This window comes from Myotis daubentonii, chromosome 7 (assembly GCF_963259705.1).
Source record: "Myotis daubentonii chromosome 7, mMyoDau2.1, whole genome shotgun sequence".
NCBI lineage: Eukaryota > Metazoa > Chordata > Mammalia > Chiroptera > Vespertilionidae > Myotis > Myotis daubentonii.
The window spans coordinates 37,742,059-37,761,785 of NC_081846.1; the positions used below are offsets into that span (position 1 = coordinate 37,742,059).

The 19,727-nt window shown below is 39.1% G+C and overlaps 1 protein-coding gene and 1 long non-coding RNA gene across 8 annotated transcripts in view; one reads left to right on the plus strand and one right to left on the minus strand.

The window, feature by feature from the left end:
- The window catches only part of LOC132238456 (uncharacterized), a 154,117-nt gene that overhangs the window by 86,109 nt on the left and 48,281 nt on the right, over positions 1-19,727 (minus strand). The window lies entirely within an intron of this gene.
- Positions 1-19,727, plus strand: part of NCKAP1 (NCK associated protein 1) — a 95,297-nt gene that overhangs the window by 9,813 nt on the left and 65,757 nt on the right. For 4 of the 7 annotated variants that reach the window (XM_059703904.1, XM_059703903.1, XM_059703907.1 and 1 more), the window contains one exon: positions 1,626-1,736. In XM_059703904.1, the coding sequence (XP_059559887.1) occupies positions 1,626-1,736 (111 nt within the window). Of the gene's footprint in view, positions 1-563; positions 582-1,625; positions 1,737-19,727 lie in introns of those variants that run through there. The other 3 variants (XM_059703906.1, XM_059703902.1, XM_059703901.1) reach the window with 1 other exon arrangement.

Sequence of the window (19,727 nt, forward strand, 5' to 3'; positions counted from 1 at the left end):
CTTAAAGTAATTTTGTTGTATCTATGTGTGAGAATTAACAGAACTCTTAGTGCATTCCGATTTCCTTTTGGAAAATATAGGAATGTTTGCATTGATTTTTGTACTTTGGATTGGAAGGAAGTTAGGTGATACTTGAAAAATAGTTTCAATTTGAGCTGAAGTACAAGTCATCCAATAACAATTTATTCTTATTTTTGGCTACCGTTTCTTTTTAAGGTATGTAAAATTTCACCAATGGTTTGCTCCTATTTTTATAGTTGCATGTAGTCTTTATTTTTCCATCTAGAATTATTTTAAGTTTATTTAGAAAGAGCACCAAGAAACTGATGTGGTTGTCCTTACACAGTATTTCAATATATATGGATAGTATAACATCTATGAATCTATTGTATACTACAGCTCGCTACTTAGAATACCTTTAAAATTGTAGCACCATATAGTTCTAATCTTGTTTTGGTATTCATAGTCTGCAGTGCATAAGTTCTCTACTGAAACGTATGTCATAGTTTGACAATCATTGTTTACACGTAATTTTCTCTCTTTTTATTACAACGCTTCCCCAGCAAGGACAAGTTTGGAAGGTTTGCAAAGCTTTTCACCTTCCCTCTGCCCGCTTGCCCGCTTTCAGATCAGTTTCATGTTTCATAATTTCTCTTTCTGCAATCTACAACATAGCTATAGTAAACAATGAAAAAACATTAAATTGTAATACTGTATTTCCTCATACATAGTAGAGTGATACAAATTTTCAAAGAACACATCCTTTAAAAAATACAATAAAAATAAGTGAAATAGGAACGTTAAAGTTTTAGTAATTCCCTAAGAAATAACATCTCACTAGCAAGAAGTAGTCACATAATGAAACAGTAAGCAGTATTGAAAGTTATATTCTGTATTACTAATAGTTCAGATAAAAAGTTCTAATGATACCTTACATTTATGTAATGCTTTACAGTTTACTATAGAGAATGCTGTACTATTAAGGTGATAAAAGTGTAAACATTTCCATTTGTTCTGTGCTTATGAGGTATATATAGGACAGATGTAGATTCATTGTTCGAAGTGCTGCTGGTATGATGGAAAACACTGCTGTAACTCAGATGTTCAGAGGAACAGGCAACACACTTTAGTGCTATAAAGACAGTGTTAGCAGCTTCCGGTTCTTTTGAACTAGGGCTCTTGTTTAAGTGAATGAGGAAAACATTTTGGAAAGACATGTAAACAAGCTTTTACTTTATAACACTTAGAAACATTTTCAGTATTTTTCTGAGTATTTAATTTTGTAATATTTTATTAGCTTCAGATGAATACAATCCTACCTCAAACCAAGAACTTTTTTCTTTTTCTTTTCTTTTTCTTTTTTTTTAGGTTTGAGCTTTTTCCTTCACTGCTGTTCTGCGTTAACTGCTTTAAAACTTTCCATGCATTTTTTTCAGTAGAAGAACATCTCTGTACTGTCTCCCATTGCATATTTCAGCTGTGACAATCCCTGCACTTTGCCTATTCATTTTATCACCTGCTCACCAAAAAACAATAAATATCTCTAAATTCTGATTACAGATTTACTGTTGTTCCTTGGTTTTAGAAGGATGCACTTCACTTTTTAAATTACTGTTGTTTTATAGGCATGCGGAGACCCCAAGGCAAAGCCATCCTACCTTATTGACAAAAATCTGGAATCTGCTGTGAAATTCATAGTCAGAAAGTTCCCTGCTGTAGAAACCCGAAACAACAATGTAAGTCATCTAAACTTTTGTATTACTTTATTTAGCCATTAAGGGAAAGTAATGATCAGTAGACTGCTTGAAGTAGCTCTGATTTGTCTACTTCTTTATATTCTGATATATAAATTACATAAATTGATTAAGGGTTTTTAGAGACAATGTTCTTATCTCTGAAACTGGAAAAAAAATGACTCTGAACTACATTGCCATTTTATTACACACAACATAATATTTTAATTTCTTATATACTTCCTTTTCAAGTTGCAACAGAGAGTAAGGTAATAAGATATGTATATATTTCAAATATTTGCATGACTAGTTGGGGAGTTTTTTCATATAGTTATAAATTTAACTTTGTTTTGATGTTAGTGTCTTTTTAAAATTTATCTTTATTGTAGAAAGTAGAGCTTGTATTGTTTTTAGTAATTAGGTTTAGTTTTAAAATATATTTGTTTCTTTAGTATCTTTATAATTGAGAAACTCATTTCTCAAATTTAATAATATAATAAGATGATATTGTTAAGATCTTTATTATTCCATATTATTTTTCTCAGATGAGGAAGTTTTTCTTAATATAGTGAAATATAGTCATATTAAAAATCTTCCTGAAAAATTTGTATATCTTTTGGTAGTTATTTATAATAACATTAATGAATATCTAATTTTAGAAAATTAGAGTTGTTTTTCACCTTACATTGGTCTTTTCATGTAAATTTTATTGGCTTAGAATCTTTCTGCATGACTTCTCCTTTACTTAGTTTTGTCTTTGATAGCCTCATGTTATAATCTTTACTATCTTTTTTCTTTATGTACAAACTTAGTCTAGAAACTTCCTCTTACATATTATCTTCCTACTTTTAAGAAGCACTGTTGAAAAATATTTCGTTGTCTTTTGATTTCCTCAAATTATGTATGCTCATTGAAGATTTGTAGTTAGCCTGTTGATACCACTTTTACTTTAAAACATTTTAATGGAGAGGGAAAAATACCAGTCAGAATTGATAAATAAGTCTGATAAAGTGATTTTTAAAGAGTTTTTTTTTTAAAGTTTTTTTTTTTTTTTTTTAAGTGCAGGTTAATAAAGGCCTCTCTTTGTTTCATAGAAGATTATGTTTTATCATTGGTATGTCACAGTATCTCAGTTCCTCATTACAAATGGGTGATTCAAAGCACACACTTAATAAGAACACTATTATTTGTTTGGAGAGCTCTTAGTTATTGACATTATTAGCTAATTTATCTGAGAGATTATATACTTAGTCTGAATAAGAAAGACTTTATAATGAACATCTGTCTTACATTTAATTTCATATAGTACACCTCTTACTCATGGCTCAAAATCTCTGAGCTCTTTAGAGAATCCTTAAAATGAATTTTTATATAGTATGTATGTGTAAATTTCCATCAGAATAAGCATAGTTCAGAAGTATGAGGTCTTAGCAAATTGGCAAGATCTGATTAAATATATAATCACTTTTGTGGTGGTAAAAAACTTTTGTTAAAAAGTCAATAAGGAATTTTTGCTGTTCTTGATTTGCTGGACAAACTGTTAATAATAATGCTGGTTTTTTTTTTTCAATAGTTTTTACTTCTCAACTTTGAGCACAAATTGGTTTTTTAAATAACAGCCTTAGTGAGATATTTGTGTATCATACAGTTCACCCATTTAAAGTATACAATTCAGTGGTTTTTAGTGTATCCACAGAATTGTGCATCTACCACCACAATCAATTTTAGAACATTTTTATCACCCCAAAAAAGAAACCTTGGACCCATTAGCAGTCACTCCTGCCAACCCCCAGCCCCAGGCCTTAGGCAAACACTAATCTATTTTATGTCTGAATGTCTATTTTGGAACTTTCAAATAAATAGAATCATATAATATGTGGTCTTTTTTGACTGGCTTCTTTCACTTAGCATAAGGTTTTCAAGGTTTATCCAAGTTGTAGCATGTATCAGTAGTACTTTGTTTCTTTTTATTGCCAAAAAATATTCCATTGTATAGATGTACCACATTTTATATATCCATTCATCAGTTGATGTTTAAGTTTTTCTGCTGTTTTGACTATTATGAATAAAGCTGCTATGAACATTTGTGTAAAAGTTGTGTGAACATATGTTTTCATTTCCTTTGGACATACAGGTGGGCAAAAGTAGGTTTACAATTGTGAGTACATGAAACAGTTTATTCTTGTTATAGAGGCCCGTTGCATGAAATTTGTGCACGGGTAGGGTCCCTAGGCCTGGCCAGTGATCAGGGCCGATCTGTGGGGTGACCAGTGGGGTGATCAGGGGGCCCCCCGCTGGCACCTGCCTTGGCTGGCCTGGGGCCTGGGGGCTGGGGGCAGCTCCTGCATTGAGTGTCTGCCCCCTGGTGGTCAGTGTGCATCGTAGCCACCGGTCGTTCCACCATTCAGTCGATTTGCATATTAGGCTTCTGTTATATAGGATTATTATTTATTATTGTATTATTTTCCATACAAACAACTATAAATCTACTTTTGCCCAACCATCTATTTACCTAAGGTGGAATTGCTGGGTCATACGGTGATTCTATATCTAACCCAGCCGTGGGCAAACTACGGCCCGCGGGCTTGAAATGAATAAAACTAAAAAAAAAAAAAAAAGACCGTACCCTTTTATGTAATGATGTTTACTTTGAATTTATATTAGTTCACACAAACACTCCATCCATGCTTTTGTTCCGGCCCTCCGGTCCCGTTTAAGAACCCATTGTGGCCCTCGAGTCAAAAAGTTTGCCCACCCCTGATCTAACCTATAAAATCAATTGTTCAAAGTTGTTGAATGTTATGACCATTTATAGAATTTACTCATTGTTTTCTTTGGAAACTCTGTTTTGTCATATGGCCTTTACAGCTATTCTGTGTAATAAATGCTAGTCTGTTTTAGTTGGTTTTTTTTGTTTTTTATCTGCTTAAGTCCTATATAATTGGTATTTGTGAAGTTTTGTGATCTCAGTTTTGATCTGGGCCTGACAAAATTCTTGTGAGAAGTTCCAAGGTTAAGAAATAAGAAACGAGGAATTCAGTCTTTTATTTATTTTTTTAAATATATTTCATTGATTTTTTACAGAGAGGAAGGGAGAGGGATAGAGATTTAGAATTACCGATGAGAGAGAAACATTGGTCAGCTGCCTTCTGCACACCCCCTACTGGGGATGTGCGTGCAACCAAAGTACATGCCCTTGACTTGAATCGAACCTGGGACCCTTCAGTCCGCAGGCCGCCACTCTATCCCCTGAGCCAAACCAGTTAGGGCGTCCTTTTTTTTTTTTTTTTTTAAATTCATAGACATAGTTCATGGAAGTTTAAGGACTGGGAATAATAGTAGCATCAGAGATTGCTAGGAACTTGAAGATTTCTGGCTACTAAGTGTGCTGAAGAAATGGTATTGATACCACAGTAGGCTTTTTTTTTTCTTCTTCCTGGTTTTGAGTCATCACTGAGTATGCTTGCTTTATTTTAGGGGTCAGGGAGAATGACTGGTTAGCACTATTTCTGTTTGGATTCATGCCATACCAGCACTACTTGTCCCCAATTTCAGAAAAGGCATTCTTCATGAAAAGAGAGAGATTGTGTCAGTGAAAAATCCAGCAAAATTTTTTTTCTGAAGTTGATAAAATAGATCCTTATTTTGCAGCCAGGAATTGTTAATTCTTGATTATTTCTTTGGTAACTGTTCCCACCCCCATACTTTTCAATCCCATTAGAAGCTGTGAGCACATAGATATCTGGTATACAACAAAGGAGGGCATTTTGGACAGATAGCAGGATTGGTCCTTAACATGGCTTCAACAGTGATGATGTTGGACTCTGTTGAGTCACTTTACTGTCTTGCTCAGGCCCCTTTGTGATCAGTTATAAATTTTTGTACCCAATTCTGGATTTAGGGAATGTCTGGGCCGAGGAATGGTTTTGTTTCCTGGAACATTGTGTTGAACTAAATGCTTCTTAAGCTTCAAAGCAGATGAAATAAGTAAAAGTCAAATAAATAAAAGACATACCAGTTTTATAAGTATAGCAGCCACTTGTTGAGTGGATAGTATTTGACAGGCTATGTATTTTAATAGAGTTAATAGATTTTCTCATTTAATTTCAGATTAAGGAAATCATTTCTCAGCTGAGAGATTGTCTAATTTGTCTATAACGTGATATTTTCCATTATTTTGAAAGTGTAACCGTCAAATGGTTTTATAATTTGTTTCCCATAGCTTTCTTTTTTAAAAATCCTCACCAGAGGATATGTTTTTATTGATTCGAGAGAGAGAGGAAGGGAGAGGGAGAGAGGGATGAGAGATCAATGTGAGAGAGAAACACCCATCGATTGCCTCTTGCACGTACCCCAGCAGGGGATCAAACCCAAAACCTAGGTATGTGCCCTGATGGGGAATCAAACCTGTGACCTTTCAGTGTATTGGACAACACTCCAACCAACTGAGCCACATTGGCCAGGGCTCCCGTAGTTTTCTTGTGAGCATATAGAGGAGAATTTGTTATGTCCCTGGATAGAGAAAATATTAGAAACTCCTTATTTTATTAACAGGTAAAGATTGTTTTGCCCAAGAAATTTTAAAAGGAATTTTAAGCAAATGTTCAGATGTATGTTACAACTTTTTAATGAAATTTTTGTTCTAAAATTTTAAAACTTAATTTCCCCCTCTTTCTCCCTATGTTGTATTTATATCTGAAAGCTAGTTTGTGGTTTTGAAACAGTAAAAATATCTGGCACAAAAGCGTTATTATGGAACTTGCCTATTTATTGTATATTTTAGTATAATATTTTTCATATTATTCCCCAAATAATGGGAAAATGATATAAATTATTATCTATGTATATTGAATCAGGCCTGAACTCCCTAAGAATGAAGATGTTAGTGAGAAGAGTACCACAAGAGTAATTTAAGGGTTCTGGACTGAGGTATAGGCCATTATTAAAATAAGTTGAAAAATAAGTTTTCAAACTTATAGGAATATTTGATGTTATAGATATTATTTATCTCTTCTCTCAAGGAACACAGTATTATAAGATACTGTAATAAGTTATATATATATAAATATACTTTAAAATATTTTTATTGATTTCAGAGAGGAAGGGAGAGGAGAGAAATATAGAAAGGTCAATGGTGAGAGAGAGTCATTGATTGGCTGCCTCCTGCATGCTCTGCAACCTGAGCATGTGACCTGACCAGGAGTCCTGCTTCATAGGTCGATGCTTAACCATTGAACCATCCTGGCTGGGCTTAAATACACTTTTATTGACATATGACTTATGAGAGGGGGGAGGGGGGGAGAGAGAGGGAGAGAGAAACATCAGTGATAAGAGAATTATTGATTGGTTGCTTCCTGCACACCCCCTATTGGGAATCAAGCCTGCAACGCAGGCATGTGCCCTGATCAGGAATCCAAGCATGATCTTCTGGTTCATAGGTTGAAGCTCAACCACTGAGCCACACCGGCCAGGCAAGTTATATTTTTTTTTAAAGTAGCTTACAAGGTCACTCAGGGATATACAAAATAAAGTTACTAAAACTATCATGATTGGCATTCTAAAGTTGGTTCAGAGACACTGTGTTAGAGTCTGTTTTTAAACACCATATTTTCTCTCTAGTGCTTGGCATGTAAGAGGTACTAAATACATGTTTGATGAGTGAATGAACCATCTTGATAGACTTTAACTTAGCTAACTTTTCATTCATTCAGACATTGTCTTAGATCTATGTCAGGACCCAAACTGATTAACACTTTTTAAAAACTTTTTGTTATTAGTTTAAAAAAGAACTACTTTGTAGTAGAACTTAACAAATACATCTCATTAATGCTTTACTAAAAGTAACCTGGAAAAAGAATAAAAGTCCCAGCTTCTTAAACATATAAATGTGTTTTGGGGGTGGGGTGGTGATATTGGGGATGGTTGTAGGGAGGCCCTTTACACATGCACTGTGGTTTAGTTCGGAGTGGAGTTAAAGGGTAAGGAAACTAATCTGTTCTGGGTTAATCTCTAAGAGGGCATTCTTGTCTTGTCATGGCTTCTGTTATGATGGTTGTATATTGTTAAGAGGATGGACTTTGGAATCAATAAAACAGAATTTGAGTTCTGGTCTTTCTACTTAGCTGAATGGTTTTGGGCAAGTCATTTAACATCTCAAGTACTCTGCTCTTATCTCTAAAATGGTGATAATACCAGTCTCAAGAAACAATTTATACTTTTATGTTGTCAAGATTGTTAATGATTTCTTTTGGTTTTGTAATCATAAGTGTTCTGAGATTGAATTACATGCTGACTTTATTTTTTAAATTTTTATTGATTACAGAGAGGAAAGGAGAAGGAGAGACATAGAAACATCAATGATGAGAGAGAATCATTGATCGGCTGCCTCCTGCATGCCCCCTACTGGGGATTAAGCCTGCAACCCATGCGTATGCCCTGCCAGGGCACTGAATGGTGACCTCTTGGTTCATAGGTCGATAAGATTTCTGTATAAGATTTCAATTTTTTCTGGAGTCCACTCTCCTATAATCCTCTGTCTTCTAACTCTCCTCTGGACAGTTTGCGTAAGCCTGCTGCATAGTTTCATCCTGGGACATCGTTCTCTTTATTGTCCTGAATGTAATGCTTTTCACTTGAACTTTCACACTGAGTTTTCATGGAGTTTGGAAATCCACTGAAATTATGTATAGAATTTATGTATAAATGTATTTTTCAGCTTTCATCATTCTCATTCTTTGGTTCTTAGGATCCCAAAACACGCCCGTTTTAAAATCAGATAGTTTTGTGAGTGTTGTGTACTATATATTTTAATTATATTAAACTACTATCATATCCATTTTAGCTTAAGGCAGCTTTCTGTTTTTTTTTGTAAATGAGTCTGCAAGTGAGCATTATACTAGGGTTTCACAGCATAGCCCCCAAGGAGATGCATTCCTGGCATTTGCATTTTCATCTTTGCATTTTCTTCAAATTTGCTGAAGTTACAGCTTGCCTCTAGTGATAGTTTTTTAGCTACATTTCTAACAGTTGTTAACCAATCCTTTGGTTGCAATGATGATTGTGATGCCTTTTACAGTAGCAAAGGATGTTACCAGTACCTAATCACTTGTTAATCCTTAATTTTGCCTTTTTTTTTTTTATTGGTTATTTCTTTGAAGGGGCTTTTAATCACTTTGGGTACCCTTTGAGTACTTTTAGCATGGTAGCTTATTTTTTCATGGGATGTCCGATTTTACCTGTTGTTAGACCAGAAGTTTTACTTGCCAAGATCCAAAATAAAAGACAGGAAAATAAACTACAGCAAAGTAAAGAATGAAGTTTCAAAACACTTATTTTCCTTTATTCTTCCTAGCACTCATTTTGGCTAAAAATGTTTTAAGTATGTACATCAGTATTCTTTGGACAGTACATATAGGATAATATACTCAGTCCTCATTGCCTAGTGTAGGGTAGAACATATATAGGACATAGGGAAAAAATAAATTTAATTGTTTCTTTTTTTAAAAGATTATTTTATTTTGGGAGAACATCATATAATTTCTTGGCATAAATGACCATGCCTGTTTTCTCTTGCCTCGGGGCCTTTATTTATGCTGTTTTTACTATCTGGAACATTATTTCTTTCACTAAGCTAACTTCTTGTCTTTCAGGTCTATCCTTAGGTATCACTATTTCAGAGAAGCCTTCTCTAATCCTTTCAAATTAGGTTAAGTGCTGCATGGGTGTTTCCATAGTCCCCTTCACTTATCATTTAACTTTTTATTTAAAACATTTATTGAGAGCCTTCTATGATCCAAGTCCTGTTCTGAGAGTGGGAATCCAGCAGTGAATAAACAAGTCATTACTCTTATAGAGCTTACATTCTGCTGGACAGATAGACCATAAAAAAAGAATAGAACATACCAGTTAGGAATGAGGTTTTTGTTGTTGTTGGTTTTTTTTTTTTTTAGAGAGAGAGAGAGAGAGAGAGAGAGAGAGAGAGAGAGAGAGGAAAGGAGAGGGAGAAAGAAACATCCATGTGAGAGCGAAATGATTGGCTGCCTCCTGCATGCCCCCTACCAGGGTTCAACCCGGAAACCCATGCATGTGACCTGACTGGAAATTAAACCAGCAACCCTTTGATGTATGGGAGGACCCTCAGCCAACTGAGCCACAATGGCCAGGGCCTAAGAAGAAGAATAAAGCTTAGTAAATGTGATAGTGGGAGGTGCTAATTTATTATGATGCCTAGGGAAGCCCTAGCCAGTTTGGCTCAGTGGATAAGGCGTTGGCCTGTGGACCGAAGGGTCCTGGGTTCAGTTCAGGTCAAGGGCACGTACCTTGGTTGCAGGCTCCTCCCTGGCGTGAGCCCTGGTAAGGGTTCGTGCAGGAGGCAACCAATCCATGTGTTTCTCTCACGTTGATGTTTCCCTCTGTCTTTCCCTCTCTCTTCCACTCTCTAAAAATCAATGGAAAAATATCCTTGGGTAAGGATTAACAATAACAACAACAGCAACAAAAAGGAGTGATGCCCAGGGAGGGCCTTACTAAGGAGGAGGCATTAGGGCAGAGACTTGAAGATAAAGGGGAGTGAGGTGAATTGGGGGAGAAATAAGACCCCAAGGAATTTGGTTTGAACAAATGTAAAGATTTACTGGGTTAAGGAAGCAAGAAGAACAGGTTTGGGATTGAGGGTACAATAGCTTAATATTAGATATGTTAAGTTTGAGAGGCCTACTAGAAATGTGAGTGGAGATGTTGAGTAGCCAGTTGTATACAGATTGTCCCCCACTTATGGTTTGGCTTATGATTTTTCTGCTTTACAGTGGTGTGAAAGCAGTATGCATTCAGTAGCAACTGTACTTGTAATTTTGAATATTGCTCTTTTCCTGGGCTAGTAACGTGATTAGACACTCTTCTGGTGCTGGACACTGGCAGCGAGCTGTAGCTCCCTGTTAGCAAGACAGTCACAGGGTAAACAACTGATACTCTATAGTGTACTGTGTTGCCAGCATTTTTAGATAGTGTGTATTGTGTTTTCTCACCCGGTCATGTCTGCAAAATATCTGTGTCTCTTGTTTCTGGTGAGACGAAGAGGAGGAAATAAGAGACACAAATAGATATTGCCCAACTGTAAGCTAATGTTAAGTGTTTTGAGTATGGGTAAGGTAGGCTGGGCTAAATTATGATGTGCAGTAGCTTAGGTATATTAAAGGCATTTTTGACTTGCGATATTTTCAACTTTGGATGGGTTTGTCCGGAAGTAACCCTATTGTAAGTCAGGGAGCATCTGTAGATGTCTAGAGTTCAGGCTAGCATGAAACAGAATCAAGATGAAGAAGATTTATTGAGTATTTTAAGAGAGAGGAGGAGTAGAATAGTCATTGAGGAGAGTGGGAAAGTATATTGACAGTGAAAATGGAGTGATGTTGCTACTCAGTTATGGTTAATGAGCATGAATTCAGGTTGAGTTTGAATCAGCATAGGTGTATGCTTTCTCCTGCGGTGGGTTTTATCAGACAATTGTAGAGGTAGAGAGGGACAAAGGGAGTCATAGAATGATGGGCATTTAATCTTAAAATGGATAAAAAAGGAAATAAGACATGAGAGGGTGAGTGACAGTAAAAAGATGATAGGGTGAATGGATACGAGGTCCTTCTGAGCTCAAAGAATTGATGAGAGTAGGGTATTAAAAGGGTATTAGAGGTATTGAGTGGAAATTATTTTCCATTGATGCCACTTCACCTTGTCTTCAGATTTCCCAAGAAAAACAGATGTTCAAAAAGGCCAGTAAGAAGCCAAGGTAGTTTAAGTATGAACTTTATTCCTGTTTACAGGCCTGCCAATGGAGAAACTCAACATGAGCCACCATTCTGTCAATATGTAATCATGTAACAAAAATAATCCTTGGGTGCTCTCGGTTCTAGGCCCTACTTAAACTTCCTGTCTTATTCACCATCCTTACCACTCTTAGAAGCTCTGATCTTTGTTTTTGTAGTCTTTCTCATACTATTGTGTATTTTTTTTTGTTTTGTTTTTAACCTCTTTTTTTTGTTATTACCAGTTGATGAGGGCCTTTGTCTTGACAGGCATGTGGAAATTAATCATCGCAGTTTTTCACCATCTTTGAACCTTGAACCTAGAAGTTAGTTGTGTTATCAGCTTCTAAAACTGGTTATTTATTTAAAAAAAAAAAAAGTTACCTGTATATCTACATATACAGTCATCACTAGACTATATGCTTATGTAGGGGCAGAGGCAGAGTTTTATTCATAGTTTTACCCCCAGCTTCTTCCACAATGTCTAACAATATAATAGGTTGGGATATTTGTTGGCTAAATGAATGATATATTAAAGTAACGTTTCACTTATCTAGAGGTTGCCTTTTATATCACTTGCATCTTTGAATCACACCTAAGAACTAGAAATTTTTCCAAGAAAAATGAAAGTACATGTCCACAAGAAGGCAAGTTTATAGCAGCATTCATTATGTATGATAGTTTAAAACTGGAAGCAATTCAAATGCCCATCAACTGATGAATAAATAAACAAGATATGATATATGCATGTAACAAAATACTACTTAACAGTTCACAGGAACAAACTACTGATACATGTTACAACATTGATGAACTCCAAAAACATTAGGCTAATTGAAGGAAGCCAGGTTCAAAAAACTATACATTGTATGATTCCATATTATTTTATTTATTTAAAAATACTTTTTAATAGATTTTTTAGAGAGAAAGGAAGGGGGAGAGAGAGAGAAACATCAATTGGCTGCCTTCTGTATGCTCCCTAACAGGGATGGAGTCTGCAGCTCGGCATGTGCCCTGACCAGGAATCAAACCAGCAACCTTTCAGTACATGGGACTACACCCAACCAACTGAGCCACACTGGCCAGGGCATATTATTTCATTATATAGGATACTAGAGGCCCGGTGCATGAAATTCATGCACTCGAGGGGGGTCCCTCAGCCCAGCCCTCTCGCAGTCTGGGAACCCTTGGGGGATGTCCGACTGACGGAGAGCGGGCCTAAGCCATCAGTCGGACATCATTAGCACTGCTGCAGAGGTGGGAGAGACTCCCGGCACCACCACTGCCGCTGTGCTCGCCAGCTGTGAGCCCAGCTCAGGACTTCTGGCTGAGCGGTGCTCCCCTTGCGGGAGCGCACTGACCACCAGGGGGCAGCTCCTGCATTGAGTGTGGTCAGTGTGCATCATAGCGACCGGTCCCGCCGTTGGGTCGATTTGCATATTAGCCTTTTGTTATATAGGACATGTTTAGAAAAAGCAAACTTACTGAGACAGAAAGCAGATCAGTAGTTGCTTAGGGCTGGGGGTAAGGGCAGGATTAATTATAAATAGGAACATAGGAACTTTTTGAGATAATGGAAATGTTCTAAAACTGGATAGGGTTGGTGGTTGTATAAATTTACAAAGATTATTTAATTGTTCATTTATGATAAATTTTATGGTATGCAAACTGTACATCTGTAAAGCTGAAAAAACAAAGTTATTTTTACAATCAGAAATGGTATTTTAGAAAAAAACAAAGTTTATTTAGAAATAAGGTTTTTGGTTCTCACTGTGCTCAAGCTTATTGAGTTTCTATGGGGGTGATGATTGCACAACAAGTCAAATGCATTTTTAAGTGTGAACTACACACTTAAAAATTGTTAAAATGGTAGACTTTATGTTAATGTATATTTTGCCACAATAAAAAAATGTACCTTGAAAATTAGTTATGAGGATTAAATTTAGTAACAAATCTTAAACAATCAGAAGTGCTTATTTGCAGACTAGTGTTAAGACAACTTTTCCTAAAATGTATTATCCTTTGCTCAGAAAAATACATTTCTGAAATATTGACTGCCAGTAGAATCATTTGTACGTGTTAAAAGGAGAGTCCTATGGACCTTTTTTAAAAGGATTAATCTTTGTGTTAATTTGGATTTTCAGGTAATCCTTGGAGATTTGCTTATATTTGATACTTGAGGGAGGCCTGGTGCACAAATTCATGCACGGGGGCGGGGGGGGGGCGGTTCCTCAGCCTGGCCTGCGCCCTCTTGCAATCCGGGACCCCTCAGGGAATGTAGTAGTGCACCAAGTGGCAGGCGGCCAGGGACGAGCCTGAGCTGGGGCTGGGCATCGCGCTGCTCGTGCTCATCCCAGCCTGCTGCACCTGTCGCTGCCGCTCATTAGTGGTGCTATGGAGTCAGGAGAGGCTCCTGCTGCCGCAGCTGTGCTCGCCAGCTGTGAGCCTGGCTTCTGGCTGAGTGGTGCTCCCCCTGTGGGAGCGCACTGACTACCAGGAGGCAGCTCCTGCATTGAGCGTCTGCCCCCTGGTGGTCAGTGTGCATCATAGCGACTGGTCGACCAGTCGTTCCGTCGTAACAGTCACTTAGGTTTTTATATATATACTACAGGCCCGGTGCACAAAAAATTTGTGCACTCGGGGGGGAGGGGTGGTCCCTCATCCCGGCCTGTGCCCTCTCACAGTCTGGGACCCTTTGGGAGATAACGACCTGCTGGCTTAGGCCTGCTCCCGGGTGGCAGAGGACAGGCCCAATCCCTAGGTGCAGCCCCTGGTCGGGCTCAGAGCAGGGTCGACTGGGGAGTTGGGGCGCCGCCCCCTGTCATGCATAGAGCAGGGCGGATCGGGAGGTTGTGATGCCACCCTCAGTCACGCTCAGGGTAGGGCCGATTGGGGGGTTGGGGCACCGCCCCCTGTCACACTCAAGGCAGGGTCGAAGGGGAGGTTGCGGCGCCACCCCCTGTCACGCACAGAGCAGGGCCAATGAGGGGGTTGGGGCGCTGCCCCCTGTCACGCACAGAGCAGGGCCCATCAGGGGGGTTGGGGCTCCGTACCCTGTCACGCACAGAGCAGGGCCGATCAGGGGGTTGAGGAGCTCCCCCCCATCACTCACAGAGTAGGGCCAATAGGGGAGTTGGGGCACCGCTCCCTGTCACACACACAGCAGGGCCGATCAGGGGGTTGGTGCGCTGCACCCTGTCACACTCAGGGCAGGGCCGATGGGGAGGTTATGGCTCTACCCCGTCACACACAGAGCAGGGCCTGTTGGGGGGGGGGGTTGGGGCGCTGCCCTCTATCACCCACAGAGCAGGGCCAATCAGGGGGTTGGGGCGCCGCCACTCTCACACTCAGGGCAGGGCTGATTGGGAGGTTGTGGTCCCGCCCCCTGTCACACACAGAGCCGCAGGGTGATCAGGGGGTTTGGGCGCTGCCCCCTGTCACGCTGATCCCGGTGCCGGGAGGCCTCGTGGCTCCGCTGATCCCGATGCTGAGAGGCATATTACCCTTTTACTATATAGGATAGAGGCCTTGTGCACGGGTGGGGGCCGGCTGGTTTGCCCTGAAGGGTGTCCTGGATCAAGGTGGGGGTCCCCACTGGGGTGCCTGGCCAGCCTGGGTGAGGGGATGATGGCTGTTTGCAGCTAATCACACCCCTCTCAGGGTGGGGGTCCCCACTGGGATGCCTGGCCAGTCTGGGTGAAGGGCTGAGAGCTGTTTTCAGGCTGGTGGGTGACTGAAGCTCCCAACCGCTCCTTTTTTTCTTTTTTTTTCTTTTTCATTCTGGGTCAGCTTTAGCTCTGAGGCTTGGCTCCAGCTCTTAGGCCTCGGCTGCTGAAAGCAGGTATCTGGTTTGTTTGGGTTCTATAATCGAAACACTGTTTCAACTCCAGCTCTGAGATCCCGGCTGGCTGAAAGCAGGTTTCTGGGGTTTTGTTTAGCTTCTATATTTGTAACAATGTTTCAAACTGCAAGCTTAGAGGCCGGCAGCGGCAGGCGGGGAACGTTGAAGTCCTCCGCCACTGAAGCAAGCAAGCCTCATGTTCGCTTCAAGCTGCCTGGCTGCCGTCCGCCATCTTGGCTGGCAGTTAATTTGCATATCGCCCTGATTAGCCAATGGGAAGGGTAGCGGAATGACACCAATTTGCATGTTTCTCTTTTATTAGTGTAGACTAGAGGCCCAGTGCACGAGATTCGTGCACTCATGCACTGGGGAGCGGGCCATAGCCATCAGTCAGACATCTTTAGCGCTGCCACAGAAGCGGGAGAGACTCCTGCCAGCGCCGCTGCACTCGCCAGCCATGAGCCCGACTTTTGGCTGAGTGGCGCTCCTTCTGCATTGAGCGTCTGCCCCCTGGTGGTCAGTGCGCCTCATAGTGAGCAGTCATTCTGCCATTCAGCTGATTTGCAGAATTAGCCTTTTATTATATAGGATAGATGAATATGTCATTCTTCGTAGATGTTTCTCATTTCTTTCTTTCATGCTTTTCTATCCTGGAAGAACAAAATAAAATATTTTGCCCAACTTTGGGGATTTATTTAAGGGATTAAATCACTACTTTGTGTTAGTATACATAAATTCATTTGAGACATGATTTGATACCTTTATTGCATTCATTTATAATTAGCAGTTCAAATAAGAAACTGACTCCTGAGTTTTATGTTGAGAAACTTGATCATTTATGTATTTATTCATTTACAATGCATCACTGTGCCAGTATTCTAGATGCTGGAACTACAGCAAGAAGTAATAGAAACCTCCTTGCCCCCATGGAATTTAAATTCAAGTTGGAATGTTGGCCAACAAAAAGCTAAAATGAATAAATATTTTTATTTGGAGAGAAGTGGAACGAGAAATAGAAAGCAGGATAAGGAGTTAGAGAGTAATGACTGTGGAAATTATTTTAGATAAGAGTACTCCTAGATAAGAGTGCTTAACAATGGCTTCTCTGAAGAGAAGTGAAGTGAAGAAGCACTGCTATGTGAAGAAGTAGAGAAAAGCATCTCAGACATGAGCAAAAGCAAGTGCAAAAGGCTCTGGGGTGGGTGCACGCTTGGTGAATTTGATGAAAACTGAAGGAAGACCAGTGTGGAGTGAGGCTGTAGGATCATGAAAGAAGATTAGGTCTTAGAGATAGGCCAGGGTCCTCTTTAGATTTTTTTCTAGTAAGGACTGTGTGTTTTATTGTGAGTATGATGGAAAACCATTGGAGTTAAAAAAAACCAACAATACTTTTATTTTGAAATATTTGACCAAGAAAATTTGCAAAAATAGTAAAGAGTTGCCATATTATCTTTACCCAGTGTTAACATCTTACATAACTGTCCCTGGAATTATTTTTTGAGGGTAGTATATTACTTTAAAATGCCCACTGTCTTGCTGCCATGTAGAGAAGACTGAAGAGGCAAGAACAGAAGTACAGAGACCAGTTAGGAGGCTGCTGTAGTAGTCCCAATGAGAGTTGTTGGCTAGGGTGGACAGTTCCTTAAAAGAGGTCTCTTATTTTAAAAAGTCTGGTTTAGAATATCATACTAAGAAAATTGAACAAACATTTCCCTGAAACCAAGCTCTGTACTTGGTTGTTTTTAAAAAAGGAGCAAACAACTAGAATAATTTAGATCAGGAAAGTAATTATGCATAACCAGTTTTGATAATGAAAGAAAGTAATTAAAATGGATGAATAAAGAGCTACAGCTAAACTTTTTTGTGTTGAAAATCAGTGAGTTAGCTCTGGTAGGCAGTAATTCCTCATTGTAATTTGCCAGTACTTTATCTTTGAAACAATGAAAACCAGTAAACACTAAATTTGAATCAGTCTTTTAGATACTTATTTTGGTGTGGAAAATGTTTTTTAATTGTACAAAGATTTATTACGAAGATTTTTTCATATAACTATATGATCTTAATTTGCAGTCTTCATGGCTAATGTTTATCCTGTTTAAGTTTTTACACATTTTACTTGAATGTTAATAATATTGATCCATACTTAGAAATTTTAAGGAAAGCATTGTACACATATACATTGCTAATATACTTAATCTGTGTATTCATGATATGCTTTTAGAGTGAATGGAATAAATTCCTCTAAAAATTTTGCTTTTCTAATATTCTGTTCTGTAACATCAAACAATTTATTACTGATCTCCATTCTTAAACCATTTCCTGCTTTTTTTTTTCTTTATCCTCACTGGAGGATATTTTTTCCATTGATTTTTTTTTTGAGAGAGTGGAGGAGAGAAACATTGATGTGAGAGACACATCGATTGGTTGCCTCCTGTTCGCACCCTGACCGGGCCGGGGATGGAGCCTGCAACTGAGGTATGTGCCCTTGACCAAGAATCGAACCTGAGACCCTTTGGTCTGAGGGCCGATGCTCTAATCACTGAGCCAAACTGGTCAGGGCTCCTGCTTTTTATTTACTATAAAACAATGAGATGATGAATTAAGTAAACCTTGTTCTGGATATTAAAGTTAAATATTTTTTGGAGTTTTTCTCCTTCACTTTGAGAACTAAAATGTAGCTTTTTATTTTTTGCAATTGAAGCAGTTGAAGATATCTTTTTTCTTTGTTGTTACAGTTGAGTTCTTTCATGCAAAACTTTATGAAATTTATTTTCATTATATAGGGAAGATACTTGTAACATAGAGATGTTGAGAAGATTATGTGAAATACTTCCAGAATATTTGGAACAATGCCTGGCAAAGAGTGCATACTTAACTAATATCAGCTCTTATTAGAATATTATGAGTAGTATTGGGATTATTTAAAATAACTTTATTTTTGCCCGACTGGCATGGCTCAGTGGTTGAGCATCTTGATCTATGAACCCAGGAGGTTACAGTTCAGTTTTTGGTCAGGGCACAGGCCTGGTTTGTGGGCTCAATCCCCATTGGCGGGCCTGCAAAAGGCAGCCAATCAATGATTTTCATCATTGGTGTTCTATTTCTGCCTCCCTTCCTCTCTGAAATCAATAAAAATATTAAAAAATAAAGTAACTTTATTTTTGCTTATTTTTAAGTGATTTGTGAGCCCTATTTGATATTTACCTAATATTTAATGAGCAGTTTCTGGGTGCCAGGCATTGTTAGATGTCCTCATGTACATTATCTTGGCTAACTGTACACATCATTTTCCATTTTGATGATGAGGGTATTAGGCTCTGAATGGTTAAGTCATTTAGTTACAGTGGCATAATAGGAGGTAGGCTTTCTAGCATCACCTACCAAAACATGTCATCTGACAGTGACATGTAAAAGTCTTCTAAATAAAAGTTATGATCACTCAACTGATTGATACTAATATTGGACATTTTATTATTTGCAGAGCTATAAGATAGGGGTTATGGAGATTAAAAATCAAAGTTGGTACACTGTCTTACATGGTGAAGATAGCTGGAATATAAGGCAGAAAGTGATACTATTAGAAATTATACCCATTAAGAGGAGGGGGATGTTATTTACATTCAGGGAAGGAGTTCAATCAGGGTTGTTTTCTTGAAAATGTGGTTAACATTTTAAGTGGTTTAGGAGTAGTGGGATTTGGATATATCAACACTAATAAAAGAGAAAAATGGTAATTGGCGTACGAGCTACCCTTTTCATTGGCTAATCAGGGCTATATGCAAATTAACTGCCAACTAAGATTGGCAGTTAACTGTCAACAAGATGGCGGTTAATTTGCATATGTAGGCACAATGCAGGGAGGCGAAAGGGAAAGCAGGAAGAAGCCCCCTGCCACTGACAGTGATCGGAAACCCAGGGGGGAGCTAAGAGCTGGGGGACAGGGCAAAGGCGCCTTTGCCCTGCCCCCCAGCCATGATCGGAGAATCAGGTGCCTTTTCCGCCCTGGCCAGTGATAGCAGGAAGTAGGGGTGGAGCCAGCGATGGGAGCTGGGCACGGTCGAAGCTGGCAGTCCCAGGAGCTAGGGGTCCCTTGCCTGGGCCTAAAGCGGATCCCACGATCGCGGGGCCGCTGCAGCTGCGAGTCCCCGCTGCCCGGGCCGGACGCCTAGGCCAGAGGCGTCAGGCCTGGGCAAGGGGCCGATCCTGCGATTGGAGGGTGATGGGGGTCAACGCCTGAGGGCTCCCAGTATGTGAGAGGGGGCAGGCTGGGCTGAGGGACACTCCCCCCCCCACACACACACCCAGTGCACGAATTTCGTGCACCGGGCCCCTAGTATGTATATATATATATATATA